This window comes from Balaenoptera acutorostrata, chromosome 11 (genome assembly GCF_949987535.1).
Source record: "Balaenoptera acutorostrata chromosome 11, mBalAcu1.1, whole genome shotgun sequence".
Taxonomy (NCBI): Eukaryota; Metazoa; Chordata; class Mammalia; order Artiodactyla; family Balaenopteridae; genus Balaenoptera; species Balaenoptera acutorostrata.
In genome coordinates this window covers 5,346,010-5,366,498 of record NC_080074.1, presented here as the reverse complement: position 1 = coordinate 5,366,498, position 20,489 = coordinate 5,346,010, and the positions used below count along the sequence as shown (strand labels likewise).

Genomic DNA, 20,489 nt, shown 5'->3' with positions numbered 1-20,489 from the left:
CATCGGTTCTTTTATTTCTTCACCCAACATTTCCACGCTGAGGGCCAGTCTGCCCCCCAGAAGCAGAGACGATGGGGGTGGTTTTGAGCTGCAAATGCCCCTTAGTGAAGGGAAGCTGGCTGCCCCCCGAGGAGCTCACTGGGACACCGGGCCTTTGCACAGGCTGCGTCTTCTGCCCGGCCACTGCTTTCTGTCCCCCCACCCCCTCCTTCCTCCCCAGCCTGACTCCCACAGCCTCTTGGAAACTGCTGGGTCCTTCCTCTGGCCTGAGTGCCCCTCAAACCCTACCCCCACCACCCGGGGCCATGCTGGCAGGGTCCGGGCATATCCTCCCGCTCAGGCCAGGGTCTGAGTCTCTCCCGGGTGCCCGGGGAGGGCCATTTCCTGGCCTCACCACTGCGGCTGGACCAGCAGAGCTCCAAACGGTGCTCGCCCGGGACTGCGGTTGTTTAAGGGACCGATTTATTAGTCACTCAAATGCCACCTCCGCCTGCTCCCTGCTGCGGGCATCTGTTCAGGTGGGTGTGAGCTGGCGGGTGGCAAAGAGGAGGCAAGGCCAGCGTCCAGCCTCGCTGCCCCCTGGGGGGGACCCGGGGGGGACCCGCCCTGGCTCTCAGCAGACAGGCCCCTCGGTGTCCTGGGTCCCCTCACAAGGTCCCTCTGGATGCTGTCTGAAGCCGGGGGGCACGGGTGTGGAGCCAGGAGGCCCTGGCTCTGGTTCCTCCTTGGCCTCACTTTGCTGTGTGGCGTGGGAGGGTGCCCGTGCGTCTCTGGGTCTGGAGGAGATGATGTGAAGCCCCTCCCGGTCTCGGTTTCCAGACTCTAGATCTTCCCAGCTGGGTTCACCCCTGCTCAGCCTTGGCCTCTGCAGTGAGATGGGCGCCACTCCCCTCTGGGTCCTCCAGCCCCCTACCAGGGCTGGGCCCAGGCTGGGGAGGCTGACTTTCGCCCACACGTGCCCTCTGCCCGGAACGCCTTCCTTCCCCACACTGGCTGGGGGCTCCCCGAGGGGAGGTTCTGTGTGTCCCGTGAGCAGGCACGCGCTGGCAGGTGCTTAGGACTCAGCATCTGCTTGAGGAATGAGTGACCCAACAATTCCGCATCACGGCACCTTGGATCCCTCTGCGGCTTCATCTCCAGCCACCACCTCCACGAGGCCCGCGGCCGTCCCAGGGGCTTGTTCATACTAAGGTGTGAATGACTGCCTGCCAGGCCCCCCCACCCCAGCCCCCTGAGCTGCCTCATTTCAAGGGGAAGCTAGCTTCACTTGGAGATATCCGGGTGTGAATGCCTGCCAGGGAACAGAGGCCAGCAGCCCTGTCTGGCACGCCGAGGCGGGAGTCTACGTGGACAGGGGAGGAGGGCCTGGCTTCGGCCCCTGGCACCCCTGCTTTCCCCAGTACCCCCTCTCCAGCCTCCTCTGTTGCCCCCCAGAGTTGCTCTAAGCATCAGGCTTTTCCTTGGTGGTTCCCGTGGCGGCAGCCGCGGGCGCTGAGGGAGAGGGTGGGGAGGGAGAGGAAGGGGCAGCTGTTTGCAGATGCTGCCACACTGAGAGAGGGAGTCCACGACGCCAGCTGGGGGTGGGAGCTGGACACGGCTGGGCCTAAACCATCAGGACTAAGAAATAATAACAGCAACCGAAGCAGCAGCCGGTGGGCATTGTTCTAAATGCTTTACACGTCTTAGCTCATCCGACGACACTCAAAACACACATGGAAGGAAGCATTACTGCCATCATCCCCATCCCAGAGATGGAAACTGAGGCTCAGAGGAATTAAGAGACTGTCTAAGAGCTCACAGCCATTAAGTGACAGAGCCAGGATTTGAGCCCAGTAATCCAGCTCCACAGCACACACTCCTAACCGCTGCACCATACCGCCTAAGGCAGGCGCCACCCATGTTTTCTGGGCAGACAAGCCGCCTCCAGGCTTTTGCCTATGCTGCTCCCCTGCCTGGAACTTGCTCCCTACTTCCTGTGCAGGCAGCTGGCCCCGCCCCCATGTCTGAGCGCAGCTATCACCTCCTCCAGGAAGCCTTTCCTGACGTCCTGTGTTAAGTCCAATCCCTCCCCTGGGCTCCCAAAGCCACTGGGCTTCCCAGAGCACATTGTGTTGTCTTTGCTGTCTTGTAGGACTGTCTGCACCTCGAGATCAGAGCTCCTTGGGGCCAGGGTCAGAGTTCAATGCTCGGCCTGGGGCTGCTTTCAATGTTCCTTAAGCTAATATATATTGAGTGCTTATAGCGAGCTGGTGTCAGTGGCAGCCTTGATAGTAATAACTTCTTCACTAGACTTTACCTTCTCTATGCATATTCTCTAGTAGTTAATAGTGATACTAGGAATCACAATGTGCCCGTGCCTTGTGTTTCCGAATCTTTGCAACAATACTGTGAGTTAGGAGCCAGTATCCCTAATTTACAGATGAGGAAATGCGGCCCAGAGAGGCAAAGTCAGTGGCCAGAGGCTACACAGCTGGGGAGTGGCCGCATTGGGATTTACACGCAGGTCTATCTGACCTCAGAGTGTGCTGAATTTTGGGGAAATCCCAAGGTCAAGTCTAAGATAGATGTCCGGGCAGGAATTCCCCACATCTGCTTGGCCCACTTGTCCTGGCTCATCCTCTACCAGGAATTGCGGACAGGTCCCAACCTCCCCACCAATAGCATCCTGCATCTCAGTGTGTCATCATCACGGTGTGCATGGGCACTGCTGAGCCTGCCGGCCTCTGCAGTCAGCTTGCTGTAACTGGCATGGGGTTTGGGGGGTGGTAGCACCCCCCATGATCTCACCGCCATGATCTCACCACACCCCGCCCCCCCAGCTCAGAGAAGGGAGGGGCACACCCGCAGGAGGTGCCACGTTTGCTGACTCCCTCTGCCCTGCAAGGGAGGCCACCCTGGAGGCGGCAGCCGGCTGGGAAGCCTGGGCCATGGACACCGTCCCCAGGCAGTTCCCTGCCTTCCAGGGCCTGCCCTCTCCATGGTTGCCTGGCTGGAAGCATTCTGGTTTTTTAAATCTAATTTAAAAATGTAATCTGGAAATTAATTTCATCCAGATGCAGGGGTCTTTGTTGAGTGTGTGTGTGGGTGTTTTATAAAGGGCAGAAGAGAAAATAGAGGCTGTTTTATGGGGCAAGATGTGAAGCCAGCCAAAGCCACAGATAGCAATTTTTCAGTATCTTTTGGAATATTTAATGATTCAGATTCTTTTGCTGCTTCCCAAGCAGTAAACAAAACCTTCTCTGATGGAGGAATGTCACTGAATACCTTCCGGGGACAGGAGCAGGTATGTCAGCCGGTGGAGGCCAGATGGAGGTCCCATCGCCACCCATGGGCAGTCCCAGTTGAGGACGGAGGACAGAGTTCCTGAGGCCATCGTGTCAGAAAGGAACATCAGCTGCAGAGCTCACAGCTGGGCCCGGGCTGGCTGGGAGATGGTTCATGGCCCCTCAGTCGACTTCACCTAAAATAACTGAACCAGCTCACAGGGAGGCCTGTCAGTCAGTGTGACAAGTTGATAACCCTGGTGACTAAATTCTGGGCCCAAGAGATTAGGCCTGTGTGGATTCAAATCCCAGCTCGGCAAACTTCTTTCTCTATGATCTGGGGAAAACGAGCTTTACTTTCCTCATCTGTAAAATGGGGATAACAATATGCCCTACTTGGTGGTGCAATTGTGAGGCTTAATGAGATAACACGGGCCTGAAGGAGAAAGGACCCAGTGAGTGCTGGCTCCTGTGATTAAGGCACAGAGGGAATGCTCAATAGATCTAGGCCCAGAGAGTCAAAGTGACTTGCCCAAGGTCACACAGCAGGATTGAGGTTGTCCAGTGCCGTGGAGGAGCATGGGCTTGGGGCTAATGGAGTAGCATCCACTAATACCAAAATATTCACTGTTCTCCCTGCAGGCCTGCTTACGGGGCCCGGCCCTGCTGGTAACAGCCTTGGCCAAGTGATGTGCTTTGGCCAAAAAAACATCAGCAGAAGTATCAGGCTGATTCTGAGTGGAAGCTTAGGAGTTACCTTGTAATTTCAGCATCACTTTTTCCCCTCTGCCATGGGGACATCCTGGCTCTGGATGAGGACTGCTTGATCAGCTCGGGTCACAGAATGCTCCCGGCCCAGAGCCCCAGGTGACCCAAGAAAGACCTGCAGTGTGAGTCGAAAATAAGCCTTTGTGTCTCGAGTCCCAGGGACTCTGGGGCTGCTCCTTATCTCAGCATAACTGAGCCCAGATGACCCCCACACCCGTCCCAAGCCCTGCTGTGCCGCTTGTGTGCTCTGTGACTACAGGAAAGTTCTCACCTTCTCTGAGCCTCAGCCCTGGTGCAGGGAGGCCAGCGGGACCTTCTTCATAAACACCTCTACTCGGATTAAAGGAGTCAGGGCAAGTAAGGCCCCTTGCCTTCCACTAAATGCTCGTAAACGTTCATATATGTCCCTTCCCCTGGCTTGGAGGGGTGTATTCAGATTAGGAAACCTCGTGGATTCTAGAACCTCTTCAGCATCACAAGGCTGACAGTACGTAGGTATGTTTTACGCCTAACAGGGCTTGATAGGGCTGAGCAACTGACAAGAACATCCAGAAACTTCCGACCCAACTCAGGAGCTGGATTCAGAGCTTGAAGCATGTTTGACGGTGATGTAAGGCCTGCAGGACAAGGCCCGGGTAGAGGAGACCCAGGGTACTGGGGTTCTCAGGTCCTCAGGCCCGGCCAACGGCCACACGTCAGCTCTCGGTGTGGCTGGCGCACCTCTGGGTACCGGGAAAGGAAAGCTACTGGAGGAAAGAGGTTTCAGTGCGGCCAACCCATCACTTCCCACTTTGAGGCCCTGGAAGACCCTTCTGTCTTCTGAGAATTCCTGCCCCAGGCTCCCACCCCCGGCAGCCCATCTGCCTGGTGAAGGAACACCCACACACTACACAAGGCTCTAGTACATAACACCTCTGCCAGAGGGATGTCCCCTGCCCCCAGAGACAGCTGACCGCTGACCCCATATACCCCGTCCCACCCTGTGCCCTGGATCGATGCAGCCACTGCTTGTTCAGGGCCCTGGGTGGTCCCTGCTGCTAGCGTCCCAGTCGGAACCTGGCATGGGAGGGTGTGCAGTACACTCCTGAACGCCAGGGACTCCGCCCAAGTGGCTAGAAGTGGCATCTCACTGTGGCGGCAGGCTTGGCGAGGTTGCTTCCCTAGCCCTGTCCGCCTTTCTGCCAGGCAGCCAGAACCAAAACAGACCATTCTGTTCCTCCAGAGAAACACAAATAAATAAGTCATCAGAAGCACTCTCCTTTTCCCTGCCACCAGCCCCGCCTCCCAGCTGATTCACTGGCAGGACAGGCGAATGTCAGGCAGCCCTTGCTGTTGACAGGCCCCATGTATCTTCATAAAGCCCCAACGGGGGTCACAGCTGCGCTGGTCCATCTAGATGGGCTGCCAGTGGGTGCTAACCTTCTGGGATATTGGAACACCTGGCCTCTTGGCTGAGGTCTGGCACATTCCCCAGCATCAGACAAGTCCTGGCTTTCTAGATGCACCTGGGGGTGGCAGAGCCCACTGGCCGGAACAAGGGCCCTGGTGTCCCTTGGCCTTGACTGTGGCTGGAACAGGTGACTTCACCTGCCTGGGCCCAGCCCCTTCTTCCTTCCTCTCAGAGTAGCTGTGAGGACTAATGAGACAACAAAGGCATCCTGCCCAGAAGGGTCAGAGCTCCAAAGGGCAGGACGGTCCCAGACGTGGACTTTACCAGGCTCCCCTCACACAGCCGGAGCACTCAGGACCTCTTGGCCAGGCAGGCCTGTCCCAGCCCACGCAGTAACCTATCCGCCCACACCCAGTGGCCCATCCTCCAGGTGTCCCCTCTCTGCCACAAGCTCTGGCTGGACGCAAGGCCCTGGTCCAGCTCCCTGGGCTCAGGCCTTCTCCCCAAGATCCCCCAGCTCAGGCAGCTAAGCGGGGGCCTCCAGGGCTTCTTATCTGAGCTCTGGACTGGCTGTCTCCTGGGTGACCCCAGCCTCTCCTCTCCATGGGGCCCCGGTCTTGCCCAGGTCATCCTCATGATTTCTGCAGTGTCCTAGGTCCTTGTACCATGCACCATCCGTGAGCACAAGCCCAGCTTAAAGCTCTCGGGGCCCCTCAGCACCCTCAAGAGGAAGCCCAAGCCCCTCCCCCTCTGCCCCCCAGTCCACGAGGCCCCAGCCCATCCCGCCAGCCCCCGCTGCCTCGCCCCATGGGTCCCCTGGCATTTCACACTCAGGCTGCAGGGAACTCTGTCTGGAAATGCTCATTCCTCTGGACTGTGTGGCGCCCACCTTCTTCAACACTTTCGGATGCAGGACACCAAGCACCACACCTTCCTCGTGAAGCCCAGGAGAGCAGAACATCCTGGGTGAGGAGCCTAGCCCAGCTCCTCTGGGCCTCCGTCCACGTCTGTGGGAAGGGAGGTGGCAGGAAGCTCGGTGGAGAATAACAAGGAGGGATCCCTCCAAAGCAGTGCTCTCAGCCGGGAGAGTCCCGCACCCCACGCTTGGCAGCGTCAGGAGACACGGTTAGTTGTCACAGCCCGTCGGTGGGGAGGGGGTGTGCTCCGCGTCTAGTGGATGGTGGCCAGGGTCTCACAATGCGCAGAGCAGCCCCCAGAAAGGAGGATTAGGCCCCAGGTGTCCACCGGGCCGCGGTGGGGGTCCCTGCTCTAGGCCCTCCATCGGTGGAAGTCCCAGATTTATTAAAGCAGCTCTGGACCCAGGCTGGCTCTCAGCTCCACCCCGACTGGCTGCCTCCGTCGGGCAAGTTATCAACCTCTCCACGCCTCACCTTCCTGTGTGTAATGGGGGCCAAGGGTGGGCTGCTAAGTGACTTCAGAGGGTTGAGCACAGAGCCGGCCCCATGCCGCTAGCTCCATAAATGCTTGCCGGGGTGCCAGAATAAAAGCCAAGCTAAACTTCCTCAGTGCGTCCATGCCTCCCCAGGGAAGGGCTCTGTTTTGTGGTCCAACTCTTCATTATCTGCAGCCAGGGCCCACTGTGCCGAAACGATGGAGAATTCCGTGTGAATCCTGTGTAAATGTGCAGATCACAGAAACCTGTGGGCTTCAAAACGAGGATCCCAGACACCAGTCGCCAGAGCCTTGGAGAAGTCTGGCGGTCTTGCCAAGCCTCTGTCTTCTGTCTGGCTTTCAGCTGGCGACGACAACACTTCAGGGTCCTAACCCCAGTCCTGGCACCGCCCTCCTCCCTCAGGGAATTAGTCTTTGGTCTTATAAAAGGCTTGGGTCAAGTTCCAGGCTTGATTCCAGTCCTCGTGACAGAAAAGACTTGCTGAACTACTTCACACAGAATTATTCTGAGGTCTGAGCAGATGGCAAGATATTCAGGGGAAGCACCCGTGCATTTGAGGAAGGAAGGCTGGGGAGCTGGCCTTGGTGGGAGGAGGAGAGATTCAGATGATAGTCAAGGGATTTGCATCTCCTGCCTGATCAAAGAGAAGAGGCAACTTCCCCCAAGTGAGCGTGGCATGGTGGCAAAACATCCAAGCCCCAATATCAGACAGAGAGATGGAGGCTCAGACCCCCACCCCACCACTCCCAGTGGTGCCACTAATCTCTTCAACAGTCACTCAACAAACACTCCTTCCAAGTGGATTTTTCCTTACCATGAAAAAAATATATCTACCCCAAGAGTCAGCTTCAGGCTTACTGGGAAAATATCTGAAGCACCCCCATTAAAGTCAGGAAGAAGACAAGATTGCCTGACAATTTAAAAGATGGTTTTAGAGGTACTAGCCAACACAATTGGACAAGAAAAAGAAGTGAGGCACAAAAATTGGAAAGAAGGAGATGAGATGATCATTGTTTGCAAATGGCATAATCAGACACCTAAGAGAATCAGCTGAAAAAAGTATTACAAAGATAAGAAATTTCAGTAAGGTGGCTGAGTAAAAAAATACGTATTTAGAAATCATTAGGTTTTATCATTTAAACAACAGTTGGTTAGAACAGTGCTCCCCAACCTTTTTGGCACCAGGGACCGGTTTCGTGGAAGAAAATTTTCCCATGGACTGGGTGGGAGGATAGTTCAGGCGGTAATGTGAGCGATGGGAAGTGATGGGGAGCGGCAGATGAAGCTTCGCTCGCTCACCCGCTGCTCACCTCCTGCTGTGTGACCCCGTTCCTAACAGGCTGTGGACCGGTACTGATCCGTGGCCTGGGGGTTGGGGACCCCTGGGTTAGAAGATATAGTAGAAGAAAAACCCCATTATAAAATAGCAGCTTGAAAAGAAATAAATATGAATAAACACAAAAGATACGTGCAATATCTATATGAAGAAAACTCCAAAACATTATAACAGAAAATGTGAACAAATGGAAAGACACATTGTATTCTTGGATAGGAATATTCAACATCATGAAAAGTCCGTTCTCCTTGAATTAATCTATGAATTTAACACAATCTCAGTAAAAAATACTAACTAGATTTTTTTTTTTTTTTTGGCAGGGAGACTACAAAAGCCAATTCTAAAGTTCGTATGACAAAAGACCTGGGGGAATAGACTAAGAAGACATTAAAACACATCAAAAGCAACAGTAGTTAACACAATGAGGTACTAGCAAATGTATAAATAGACCAATGAAAGCCATCACAATCTACCCAGATACTCAAATTTAGTATACTATAGTATACAATAAGTTTGCATTTCGCATCAGTGAGGAAAAGATGGACAATTCAATGATTGCTGTTAGGATAACTGTCTACCCATTTGGGAAAAAAATAAATTTGGATTCCTACTTTACATCCAAATAGACTACTTACATCCAAATTTTTAAAAAATCTTACATCCAAATAAATTCCTGACAGATCAAAGATTTGAAGGCAAAAAATTAAAACATAAAAGAAGTAAAAGACAACACGAGGGGATTTTTAACAATCTCAGAGTTGGGAAAGTCTTTCTCTGTATGATACAAACCCCACCAGACATAAAAGAACAAAAATGGGTACAATTTGATTACATAACAATTAAAAATTAAGCATGAGGAAAAAAGCATCACAAATTCAAAGACACACTGAGAAAATATTTGCAATGCATCCTATTTCCTTCATATGTAAAGAGTTCCTGTGAATAATTAAGAAAAAGGCCAAAAATTCAATAGGAAATGGCAGAGGACATAAACAGTTAGCTCACAGTAAAAGAAATACAAGTGACTCTCAAACATGTGAAATATGCTCAGTTTCACTCATAGTAAGAGAAATCAGTGGATGCTATTTCAATCCTACGTGCCTTTACTTAGCATATTCTCACTGCTTTTCTACCAGCAAACTCCTCCTCTTTCTTTACACTCATATCCCCTCCATCAGGGTTCTGGTCTCATGTGTTTTAATCACCTTAAGGAAAGGGGCTGCATGGGATTAATCTCTGGGTCAGGAATGTCAACCAATATGTGTTGAACAAATAATGAATGAAAAAGGAACTCAGGCCCCGTGGTTCCAGGTCCAAGCACCTTTCATGCCTGAAAGTCTTCCATATCCTTGACCTCATTTAACTACCGCAGCAGCCCTGAGAGGTAGGTATCACATGCCCATTTCTCAGATAAGAAGGCTAAAGTCCAGACGGCAGAACAGGTCAGAAAACCTATCCCCTGAAGACTTTCCCAGACTCCTTCCAGGTCCACCCATCCTTGCACTGGTTGCCCAACAGCTGGCCTGGAGGCTGTGGTGTGTTGGCGGCACCCGGACTTGACTGGGGCCCAAGGCAGTGGGGCTGTTGCCCCAGCGCAGTACTTACTTGTGCATGTAGCCCTCGGAGCTGGTCGTGAGGTTCGCCTGCATCACCGCCTGGAACTCTGTCTCATTGCAGCAGTATTTGAAAACCGTGTTGTTATGGTGACAGCAGAGGATGAAGGTTTTGTTGTCCGAGAGCCGGGGGCAGTGGAAGCCAAAGTGATAGCGGCCTTTGTGGTCCGTGTATGGCTCACAGACCCGGAAATGCGCGGACAAGACTGGAAAACACAGTCACCAGGTTTGGTGGGGTCCCTCCTCAGGCCCAGGTGGCCCGAGACCCCCACCAGTCCATGAGGACCACGGGCAGAGCCTGGTTGGCCTATTCTAGGGCTTTGCCCACCTCTTCCCTTGCCAGGAAGGCTTTGTGGTCCAGTGTGAGCCTCCCCTCTGCCAGGAAGCCTGCTCTGGCTCCTGTCACCTCCCAGGCCCCCCTCGGCTACCACCCTGCTTACACTGTGCTGCCCAGACTGGGAGCTCCTTGCAGGCAGGGCTGAACTTAAGCCTCACATGGATCCCCTCCAAGGGCTCGGCACACAGCTGGCACTCAATTAGGAAACAACACTAACTGAGCACCTACTATGTGCTTCGCAGGCTCTATCAGATTTAATCCGCTTGGCCATCCTAGCAGGCAGGTCTGGGATCCCACTTTACAGAAGGAGGAACCCGAGGCTCAGAGGTGTACAGTGACCTACCTGAGCCGGTTAGAGGTGGTGGAGCAGGAATCCAACCCAGGCCTGCCTGGATCCAAGGTCCAGGAGCCTCTCCACTCCTCCATCACTGTGCGGACTGGTGGTGGACTCACCAACGAGTCCAGGCTGGCCTGGGGGGTGAGTGGCATGGGTGCAAGAACCCGGTCCCACTTGTAGAGAAAGCGGTGTCCCCTCGTATCTTGGTTTCTACTAAACTGATGCCCTACACCCGGAGGTCCCCAAGGGCCTGCCTTGGTGGTCCCAGCTCATGGCGACAAAGCTGCCCTGGCCTTGGACCCTCATTCTCCTGGCTCAAGGCCAGAGGCCCCTATTCAGCCACCGGTGACGCTGAAAACCCAGGACAGTATTTACTAGTCGTGCTGCTGATGATAAACAGGAGGGAAAGCCTGAACAAATATAACAATGGAAAAAAACGTGGAGCCCGCTGTCTCCAGCTTAATTAGTATCTTCACAAAAGGGACTGCTGTATCTAATTTGTATCGCTGAAAAGGGGCTTCCTAGGCTGAATACATTTCTCCAACCACCAAGGCTCTAGTTCTGCAGAAGCGCCTCCGTTAACTGAGAGCTCTGTCTCTGCTGAGAGGTTATTAGACTCCAGCCCACACAGCTCCCAGCGCCAGGGGCTGCCGAGGGGATCCCAGCTGGGCTGCGCTGGCTGGTGGGAGGGTGGGCTTCATGTGCTGGAGCGCCGAGGCTGGCCTGGGTGGCTTCGTGAAATCCTGGGCCCCTTCCCCAAAGTACAGCACCCTCTTTCGTGGGGATGGGCAGGATCACTGCGGGAAAAGGGTCTCAGCCTCTCAGGAGTCAGGGGAGCTCTCAGCCTCGACCCTGGGAAACAGAAGACCCTCTTATGGATGCAGAGGTCACTAAGGAAGCCCCAGGTGGATGCACCATCTCATTTGATCTCATGTATTCCCATTGTACAGAGGAGAAAACTAAGGTTGAGAGCACTGGTCTCAAAGTGTGGTCCCTGATCTGCTGCATCTGCATCCCCAGGGGACTTGTCACAGATGCAGTTTCTCAAGCCCCTCAGCAGACGTTCTGAATCAGAAACTCTGGGGGTGGGGGGTGCAGTCTGAGTCTTAGAAAGCCCGGCAGGGGATGCCGATAGACTTGGTTTGGGACCCACTGGCCTGGAGGAACAACGTACCAGAGGCTAAAGGTGAGAGGCAGAGGCAGGAAGTGAATTCCAGCCCCGGTCCAGATTGATGAGAAAGCCCTGCCAGGGGGTCAGCTTACACTCGCTGGCAGGAGGCTCGGTGTGTCAGCAACACCCAGAGGCTGGTCAAGAAGACAAGCTGGGGCCCTGAGGCCACAGGACCCAGGGAGGGAAGGAGCAGAGTGGGGGAGGGGGCCTTTGAGCTGGGCTTCGGAGGAGCCAGGTGTGCAGAGACGGAAGTGGGGAGGGAGGCCCAGCCAGGGAAGGGATAAGGAGAAGTCCCCAGCGGCTCACCCCGGCCACCCCTGGACCCCAGCACCACCTGCTTTGACCGTGTGCGAAGACAAGGAGGCCACTGCTGCTTCCTGGGGAAGAACGTGCCGGAGCCCAAGGAGTCCCGGCCCGGAGCCAGACAGCTGGTCTGAATCCTGGAGCTCACAGGATCACCTGGGCCATCACAGCCTCTCTGCGCCTCCTTGCCCTCAAGGATGGAAGACCGGGGGTCTCCTGGGGGCTGGGGGCTCCGAGAAGCATTTGTGAACAGCAAAGCGTAGGGCCGGCTTAGAGCAAGGAGGGTGTAAGCGAAAGAGTGGAGATAAAGGGCAGCGTTCCGGCCTCCAGGCACGGGTGCATCGGCTCTGGGGCTGTGCCTGGGGCCCGAGGGCAGAGGGATGGTCGTTAGGAGGCCAGCGTGTCCTGAGTCACCAGGAAAACCGGCCCACGTGGAACACCGAGGGGAGAGCCACTCTCTTGGGTCCCGGGGTCTTGGCGTCCAAGATAGGACCCCGATCACCCCCTCCACACACACACACAGACCTGCGAGGCTCAGGGTCTGCGTGGCCATCATTTAACAGCCAGGTGACTGTGTCCACTGACCATGTGGCCTCAGGCAGGTCTCTTTCCTGGTCTGAGCCTCAGTTTCCTCATTTGTAAATGGGTGAGGAGTTCCTCTCTCCCAGGGGACAAGATGATGTACCGCATGAGAAAGCAGCGGGGAAGGAGTTCTGTGCACAGTGGCCCCCAGACCCATGGCCTTGGCCTGGCTTTTTCTCTGCCATCCCAGGGCCCTTCATGGCGTCCTTCTTAACCACGACCCCCAGCAAAGGGGCAAGGGGCCCAAAGCCGCAGGCCGGTGTCCACAGCCCTACCAGAGCAAGAGGGCACGAGAGCATACGTGCACACACGCATGAGAAACAGAGACAGAGACAGGGACAGAGGAGGAGAGAGACAGAGACAGAAGGAGACAGAGACGGGGGGACAGAGACACAGAGATACAGAGAGGGAGACAGAGGGAGAGACACAGAGAGAGCAGGCACCTTGCTGAGACCAGGGCTCGCGCTGGGCGAGGTAGGGTGCACTTCTCCAGTCGGCCAGCTTCACTTTGGAGCAGCCGAAGGACTTGGTTTATGTTCATCTTTGTGAACAGGAGCGTGAAAGCCCCCCTGCTGGGATCAGGGGGCCCGCCTAGGGGACTGGTCGGGTGCTGGGAGATGGGGCCCCGGCATCATTCTGTCTGGGTTGGAATCCAGCCCCTACACTAGCTGTGTTGTCTCTGGCTGTCAGTTCCCTCTCCAAGCCTCAGTTTCCTCCTCTGTACAATGGGATGGCTACGACATCGCCTGACCTTGACTTGCTGGGGTCAGGAGAGAATTCACTGCATGTAAGGGCTTCTCCCAGGGTTTACCGGCAGCCACCGTTAACCCCACGGTGTCCTCAAGAATCTTCCAGCTGAGCTCCCCGAGGCAGGCACGTGGGGCACGGCACATAGTAGGTTCTCACCAAACAGCACCAAACATGAGCCCCTCACAAGTCTGGTGCCACTAGGGCAGGCACGCCCGTCAGCACCCGGAAGCCCGGCTGAGCACTGACACCAAGAAGGGACCACCTCCCCCTCCCGCCTCCTGCCGAGCATCGCGGAGTTTCTACCTGCGGAAATCAGCAACGAGAGGACGGCAAGCACGTTCAGGGGCTGCTGGCCACAACTGGTCATCGTTTGGCTTGCATCGATTCGTCGCGCGCTGCCTGTCGAACGAGAGCCGGGAGAGGCCGGGTGTGGGCTGTTTTGTCTGCGCTGCAGACACTGGCTTTGCTGCCCACGGCAGGGCCAGACGGCACGGGCAGGGAAGCAAGTCTGCCGGGAGCAGGGGCCGGGCCGCGGATGGTGGAAATGCCGCCATCCAATTTCCCTTCCGGAATGAATGACCTTCCCCCACCAGTCAACTGTCATCTCCCTTTCTTTTCACGGCAAAATGAGACTTAATCAAAGGAGGATGGCTGGCTCAGGTGGTGAAAATAACCAGCGGGCTGAGGCCGGTGGGCACGGGAATGAGAAGGGTGGTGAGCGAGGGGATTAGAGGCGAGCTCATGCACCTGCAGGGGGCTGGCGGGACCCAGGTCTCCCTGCTGTGTCGCTAACGGTGACTTCCATTAACCCCACCCCACCCCCACCAGCATGCATCCAGCTGGCACCTTCCAGGCATTAGGGACATGGCAATGACCTAAACAAACAGACTCGAGATGGGACTCAATAGAAGCTGTCCCTGCCCTGGCTTGCATTCTAGCGAGCAGGGCTGACAGCTCACAGATGAGTAGTTCAAAGGCTGGGAGGTCCCTGGGGTTGCACCCCAAAGACTGAAAGCAGAGACTCAAGCAGATACTTGTACACCCATGTCCATAGCAGCACGATTCACGATCGCAAAAGGAAGAGATGACCCGAATGTCCATCGACGGATGATGGATAAACACTACGTGACATGTACTACAGTGGAACATTACTCAGCCTTAAAAAGAAAGGAAATTCGGTCACAGGCGACAACACAGATGAGCCTTGAGGACATTACGCTCAGTGAAATAAGCCAGACACAAAAAGACAAATACTGTGTGATTCTACTCATCCGAGGTCCCTAAAGCAGTCAAGTCCATAGAGACAGGAAGTAGGATGGGGGATGCCGGGGGCTGGGGGAGGGGGAATGGGAGTGAGTGTTTCATGGGGACAGAGTCTCAGTGTGGAAAGATGACAAAGTTCTGGAGATGGATGTTGGTGATTGGAAGAAGTGTTGCATGGTGAGGGAGAAGCAGGTGCAAAGGCCCTGAGGTGGGAGCAGCAGGGAGGCCAGTGGAGGATGGGGGGAGGGGTGGGTAGCAACAGGCCACCTAAGGCAGGGCCTTGGCCCTCAGTGGCCACTTTATATCAGGTTGTTGAAACCTCGGGACAAACCTGAGGGACAGGTTCCCTCACTATCATCACCCCCCCCCCCCACCCCGCCGGGGCTTTGGGAATGGAGGCTGGGAAGGAGGACCAAGTGTCCTCTGTGTACTCTGTGTGGCCTGCTAGAGCCCCACCAGTGTTGTAGCTGCATGTGGATGGGGAATAATTTGCTGAGCACCTACTATGTGCCAGGCTCCAGGCCAAAGAAGGTCCTGCACACTACCCTCTACCCTCACGGCACCCCTGATCAGGGAGAGCTCCGGGACCCCAGCTTGGGTCCAAGGCAGCTCTGAATCCTGCTGAGTAGCGAGCAGGCAGGGCAGGAAGCCAAGGGGGCAACCCAGAGGCCGGAAGCTTCGGACCGAGGAGACAGTGCCAGATTCACAGCCAAACACAGGGTGCTCACGGCCAGGCCCTGCCCCTGCTCCGGGGCCTGGGGCTTCTCACCTGCAGCATGGGTGGCAGGGAGGCACCCAGGGTGTCAGTGCTGCTCGGAAGGTTGGTGAGCCAGAATAAGAAAAGGGGGTGGCAGGGCTGTTGGACGAAGCCTGGACGCCTTAATACGATGCTTACTCATGGTGATGTTGGTGTCAGCCCCTGGGAAGGGCCCCGCCCACGTCTCCACGAAGGCCTCTCTGCTCCCCCAGGAGCAGCCCTGCCCCCAAGGGCTGTGAGCTTCTTAATTGCTCTGAGCCTGGGCCTCCTCCCTGCCTCCCTCAGGGCCCTCCTGGGAGGATGAAGGAGATTAAAGCATTTGAAAGTGCTTAGGAAAGGGTTTCGTACTGGGGAAACCTAAAGATCAATCCTGGAAAATGCACTGTGGGGGTGGGGAGTGACAGGTCCTCTGAGGTGAGTCCTCCCTGCCATGTGGCCCCATTCCGCAGATGCAGAAACTGAGGGCCAAGACGGGTCTCCAGATTCCAAGCCCTTCTAGCCCCTGGAGGGTGGGGTTGCTCACTTTTTAAGCTGGGGCTCCAGTCTGAGAGCTGGTGGGTTCATTGAACAAATGCTTGGGTGGGGGTGGGGGTCCACCTCTGCCAGGTGCCCAGCCCTCCTTCCTGCTGCTCCCACTCCTTACAAAGCCCTGCGTATACTGAGGGGGGCTATCACTCATACCTGGGGTGCCCTCCTCTCTTTCCTGTGAGCCCAAATCCTGTACCACCTTAGAAGCTGTTACAATGCCACCTCCTCCAGGAAGCCTGCCTTGATTCCATCAGCTGGAATAAGTTTGTCTCTCCATTGAGGCGTATCATATTCTATCTCTTCTCTCCTTAATGTGTTAATTCATTTATTCATTCAGGTATTCTCTCAACATCCACTTGCCGACCCCCACTTATCCACTTGCTGACCCCCGGAAAAGGGCCTGGGCTGGGTTCTAGGGACTCAGGGTGTCCTGGGTGAGGGCGCCCAGCAGCTCTACCTTATGGGACTGGTCCTCATGCCCTCCTCTATCCGACTCTGAGAGTCCTGGGCCAGGGCCTGGCCAACTGGGGGTCATGCAGACTGGGTGAGACTCCCAGCACGACCGGCACCGGCCTCAAGCCCTTGGCCCACTGGGGGCGCTGAAGCAACAGGGCCTGTTGTGGACGCGTGGGTCCCGCACAGCACAGGTGTACCCCGTCACAGTGATGCACTGTGACTCATCGGTCCCCTGTCCAGCAGGGCCCTCCCTGTGATCTGCTCAGTCCCCTCTGCCTGGCCGTGCGCCCTCCGCCCCGCCTGGCCACCCACGGCTGCCTCAGGATGAGTCAACGGGTGACAGAAGCCACAGCCCTGTTGGTGGGACAAAGGTGGAGGTGGGGGCTGCCCCACTTCCTCAGACCCCCCGGGAAGCTCAGGTGCTGGCACTGAAGGCTGAACCCGTGGTGGAAAGAAAACCCCACCACGCGTCACTGGGAAGTTACATAAAAATTCCATTTCTAATGACCCAAGACAGCAAAGCTATAAGCCAGCATCTCTATTCCTGGCTCGGTGGGAGAGCTGCTTTGGAAGCTCCGCGGCTGCCATCCCTGTGAGGTTTCCACGAGAGGGCCGGCTTCAGAGGGCCCACCATCAACAGCACCCATATTCACCTTAGCCCCCTGTGGGGTCCGCAGAGGGGGACCTGGGCATGTCACGCTGTCAGGTGCCACCACCTGGGACCCTCCCCCACTGGTGACATTTGGAGGAAGCCCCTCCAGCAGAGGTGGGAGTTGGGGCTGAAAGAGTGAGCAGCCCTCATCCTGCCCCCTGGGCCCAGCCCCGGTTCTGGGGTCTGCAGCTGTGGGGCTGCTCCCTGGGACTGGCTTAGACCAGCTGGGCTCTTCACAGGTGCTGGACGCTGGCTTCTCACCATGTTATCTCAGATAGTCCCCGACAGCCTGATGAGGCAGATATCAAACTCCCATCTGGTAAAGCAGGACACTGAGGCTCAGAGAGGTGAAGTGACTTGCCCAAGGTCACACAGCCACTCAGTGTCTCAGACAGGAAGCAAGCCCAGCCTCCAAACTCACTCTCCCTCCTGGCACTATAGGAGTTTCCAGAGCCCCCCGAGCCCCCGACCCTCACTCCTCAGAAAGCACATTTACCACAGACAGATTTGATTTATTGACCCGGGTTCTATTTCTTTGAAAACTGGTAAACTACCCACAGTGGTAGCTGGTGGCCAATGATAAATCTCAAATAACAGGGAGAACATTCTGGATGAGCAGGACTCCCCAAGCTGACTGCCTCCAGAATCACAAGTCAAGTACGCATCTCTGCATCCACCCCTTGGGTCAGCCAGGGACTGCTGTTCCCAGATTTGAGGATTATTTTTAAACACCGAGTTTGGCGAGGCCTGAGTGGAGAGGATGGAGGGCATGTGAAGAGAAACAGAGCCGGCGAAGATGAATTAAACCCCACTGGCAACAACAACAGATCTGTTCTCGGTCAGCCAGGCTAGGCAGGGCTTGGGAGGGAGGGAGGGGGAGGCGGGCCCTTGGTGCGGGGCAGGGGGCACTGCCACAGACCCTCCAGGACCCCCCATGCCTGGCGGCCCCCGGCTCAATATCTGAAGGTTCCTTAGCCCACCATGACCTGCCCTGGGCGTGGCCAAGAGCATCCCCTCTTGCCTGGACCAGGTCAAGGGCAGGGTGGCCTGGAGGGCGGGCCTTGGGTGTGAGCCACACTGCCTGGCTCCACCTTTTGTAACCACACCCTGTGTGACCTGGGACAAGTGTCCTCAGTCTCCTCGGCCCTAAAAGGGGGATGAAAATAGTATCTAATTCACAGAGTCCTTGTGATGATTGAATGAAGTGATGCATCAAAGTGCTTGGAATGGGGCTGGTGCTCAAAAGTATCCGTGGGGAGCGCTTCTTGCCGCTAGATACCTCTGCCCCAGCCTCGCCCACCAATCCAGGTCCTGTTGACTTCCTGAAATGCCCATCTGACCACCCACCCACCTCCTTAGGGGTCTTGGCAGCTCCAGGTTCAAGTGCATGCTCACTTCCCAGGCCCCAGGTGGTCTGGCCCTTGCTGCCTCCTCTGTCTCTCTCTGCTCCTCAAGGTTCAGCCCTCCAGGACGTGCCTCTCCTCTGGGCCTTTGCACACGCTGTCCCCACACTGGGGACACCCTTCCCCTCTCCTGCAGGCGGGCAGCCTGGACCCAGCTTTTGAGGTTCAGCTGAGGTGCCCATCTCTCAGCAAAGCTTTTCTCCCTCTGATTCTCTCACTCCCCTGGGTGGGCTCCCGAGGCTGGCATGGGCAGGAGCATGCTGCCTAATTAGTTTGTGTCCCAGCTTGAGAGCAAATGGCTTAGAGAAAACGGGTGGCAGGCGGAGGCGTTGAGAACCCAGACCCCTGCCGTAGGGGCCTGACCTCTTTAGACCCGGGCACCTGAGCCCTGCATTTCCCAGCGGCAAGAACAAAGAAGGGCACGTGACTAGTTACACACCTGTCACCCAGACACATCCCACCTTGCCCCACCCCTGCAGGGGTGCAGCTCTGCAGTCAGCCCCGTGGCGGGCGGGGTGAGGACGGGTCCCGACCCAGCCTCCTGGGCATTGGGTGCTGGTGGTAGAGCACAGGAGTCGGGCCCTTTGCTTGGGCTGGCCCTTCCCTGGGCATCTCTTCCTCCAACTCAAATGTCCAAATCAGACCTACCACGAGGTCCGGCTCAAATGCCACCTGGTCCATGAAGCCGCCTCGGCTACTCGTCCTCGCCACGCCCAGTGTCCAGGGAGTGGGTCCTCTTCTGCATGCCCATCAGTGAATACCTAACGGGCCTCTACAGGGGGCCAAACCCAGCGCTGGGTGGGGGTCGGATTCAGCCACAAACAAGATGGACCAGGTCTGGTCGCCATGGGACGACGGTCTGGGGGGGACAGTCAGGAAGCAATTGATTCCATGATAAATTAGTAATTAAGCTTGGGCATTCTTCTTCTTATTAATAGTAGTATGAGCATTATGAATTAGTAATTAAACAAGGATAGAGCCCTTTGGGGCCTCACAAACAATCCTGTGGGCAGAGCAGGTGCCCAGTAGACGGGTATTGGAAATAACCCTGGAGACAGCCACTGGGCACCCACCCTGGGCCGGGAGGCGTGCGGAGCACTTGACTCCGATGAGCTCACTTACTTCTCGACACCCTTAGGCTGTACCACTGCCCTCCCCGGGGGTGTGGATGGAGGGACGGGCGGGGCAGAGCCAGGATGCCAAGCCTGCACTCTGCTCCTGTGCCCTGTCTCCATGGGCAGATGGGCGTGTTCACTCATCAGGCAGCACACGCCTGCACACACATGTCTGCAACAACATGCATGTGCACATGCATACACAACCCCCTGCTGCCCACACACACATACATGTGACAGGCACACACGGTATCAGTGGCGACCTTATCCTCCAGCAAGTCCCCAAGTTTCCAGCACCTTTCTCTGGCGATGCAGACCTAATCCTGAGTTTGTGAACTTTTATTTTTAGGACAACACACACTTGGAGGTTATGAAATCTCAGTCTGAAACGTGACGTCCAGGAATAGACGCCGGTGTGAAGCAAGATCAAGGTGTGTCCTCCTGACCCCTGGGGCCTGCGGAGGGAGTGACGGGCGGGTGGGAAGCAGGAAACAAGACGGACACGGGCCAGACTGCGACAGGTTTGCCTGCAGCCGGGCTCTGGGCTGCATGGCCAGCAGTCACGGCCACCGTGAAGCGCACCCCACCTGGGGCCCAGCCTGTGTCGGTCAGCCCCTTTCCCTTCACACATCTTCTCAACCTCACGCCGGCCCTGAGGTCCACGCTGCTCCCATCTTGGTGGCCTGCACCCCACCCCATGAATCAATCAAGCACATGGGGCCTCCCTACACTTCTGTCCCCGAAACCTACCCTCACCTCGGAGCCAGAGAGCTGCCTTTCAAAATGCAAATCCCATTGCATCACTCCCTGATTAAAATCCTCCAGGGGCCTCCTACAGCACGGGGTGGGCGGAAGGGCAGGGGGAAGGCTAGACTCCTGCCAGGGTCCTGGCACCTCCCCGGCCAGGGAGGCCCACCCTCCAGCCACACTGGCCATCCTGCAGCCCCTTCACCATGCCCCCCACCCCACCCTGTGGCTTCCCTTCACCTGGTAGATTCAGATGAATCCCCCAGTGCCTGTGTCCTCCAAGAGGGGTCCCCTGACCCCAGCA

The 20,489-nt window shown here is 56.2% G+C and overlaps 1 protein-coding gene across 3 annotated transcripts in view; it reads right to left on the bottom strand.

Annotated features, from left to right (window-relative positions):
* SHISAL1 (shisa like 1) overlaps positions 1-20,489 on the bottom strand; it is an 81,760-nt gene that overhangs the window by 38,768 nt on the left and 22,503 nt on the right. For all 3 annotated transcript variants that reach the window (XM_057557154.1, XM_057557153.1, XM_057557155.1), the window contains exons 2-3: positions 13,568-13,663; positions 9,777-9,990 (exon numbers count right to left, since the gene is read on the bottom strand). In XM_057557154.1, the coding sequence (XP_057413137.1) occupies positions 9,777-9,990; positions 13,568-13,631 (278 nt within the window). In that variant the 5' untranslated portion in view covers positions 13,632-13,663. The remainder of the gene's footprint in view (positions 1-9,776; positions 9,991-13,567; positions 13,664-20,489) is intronic.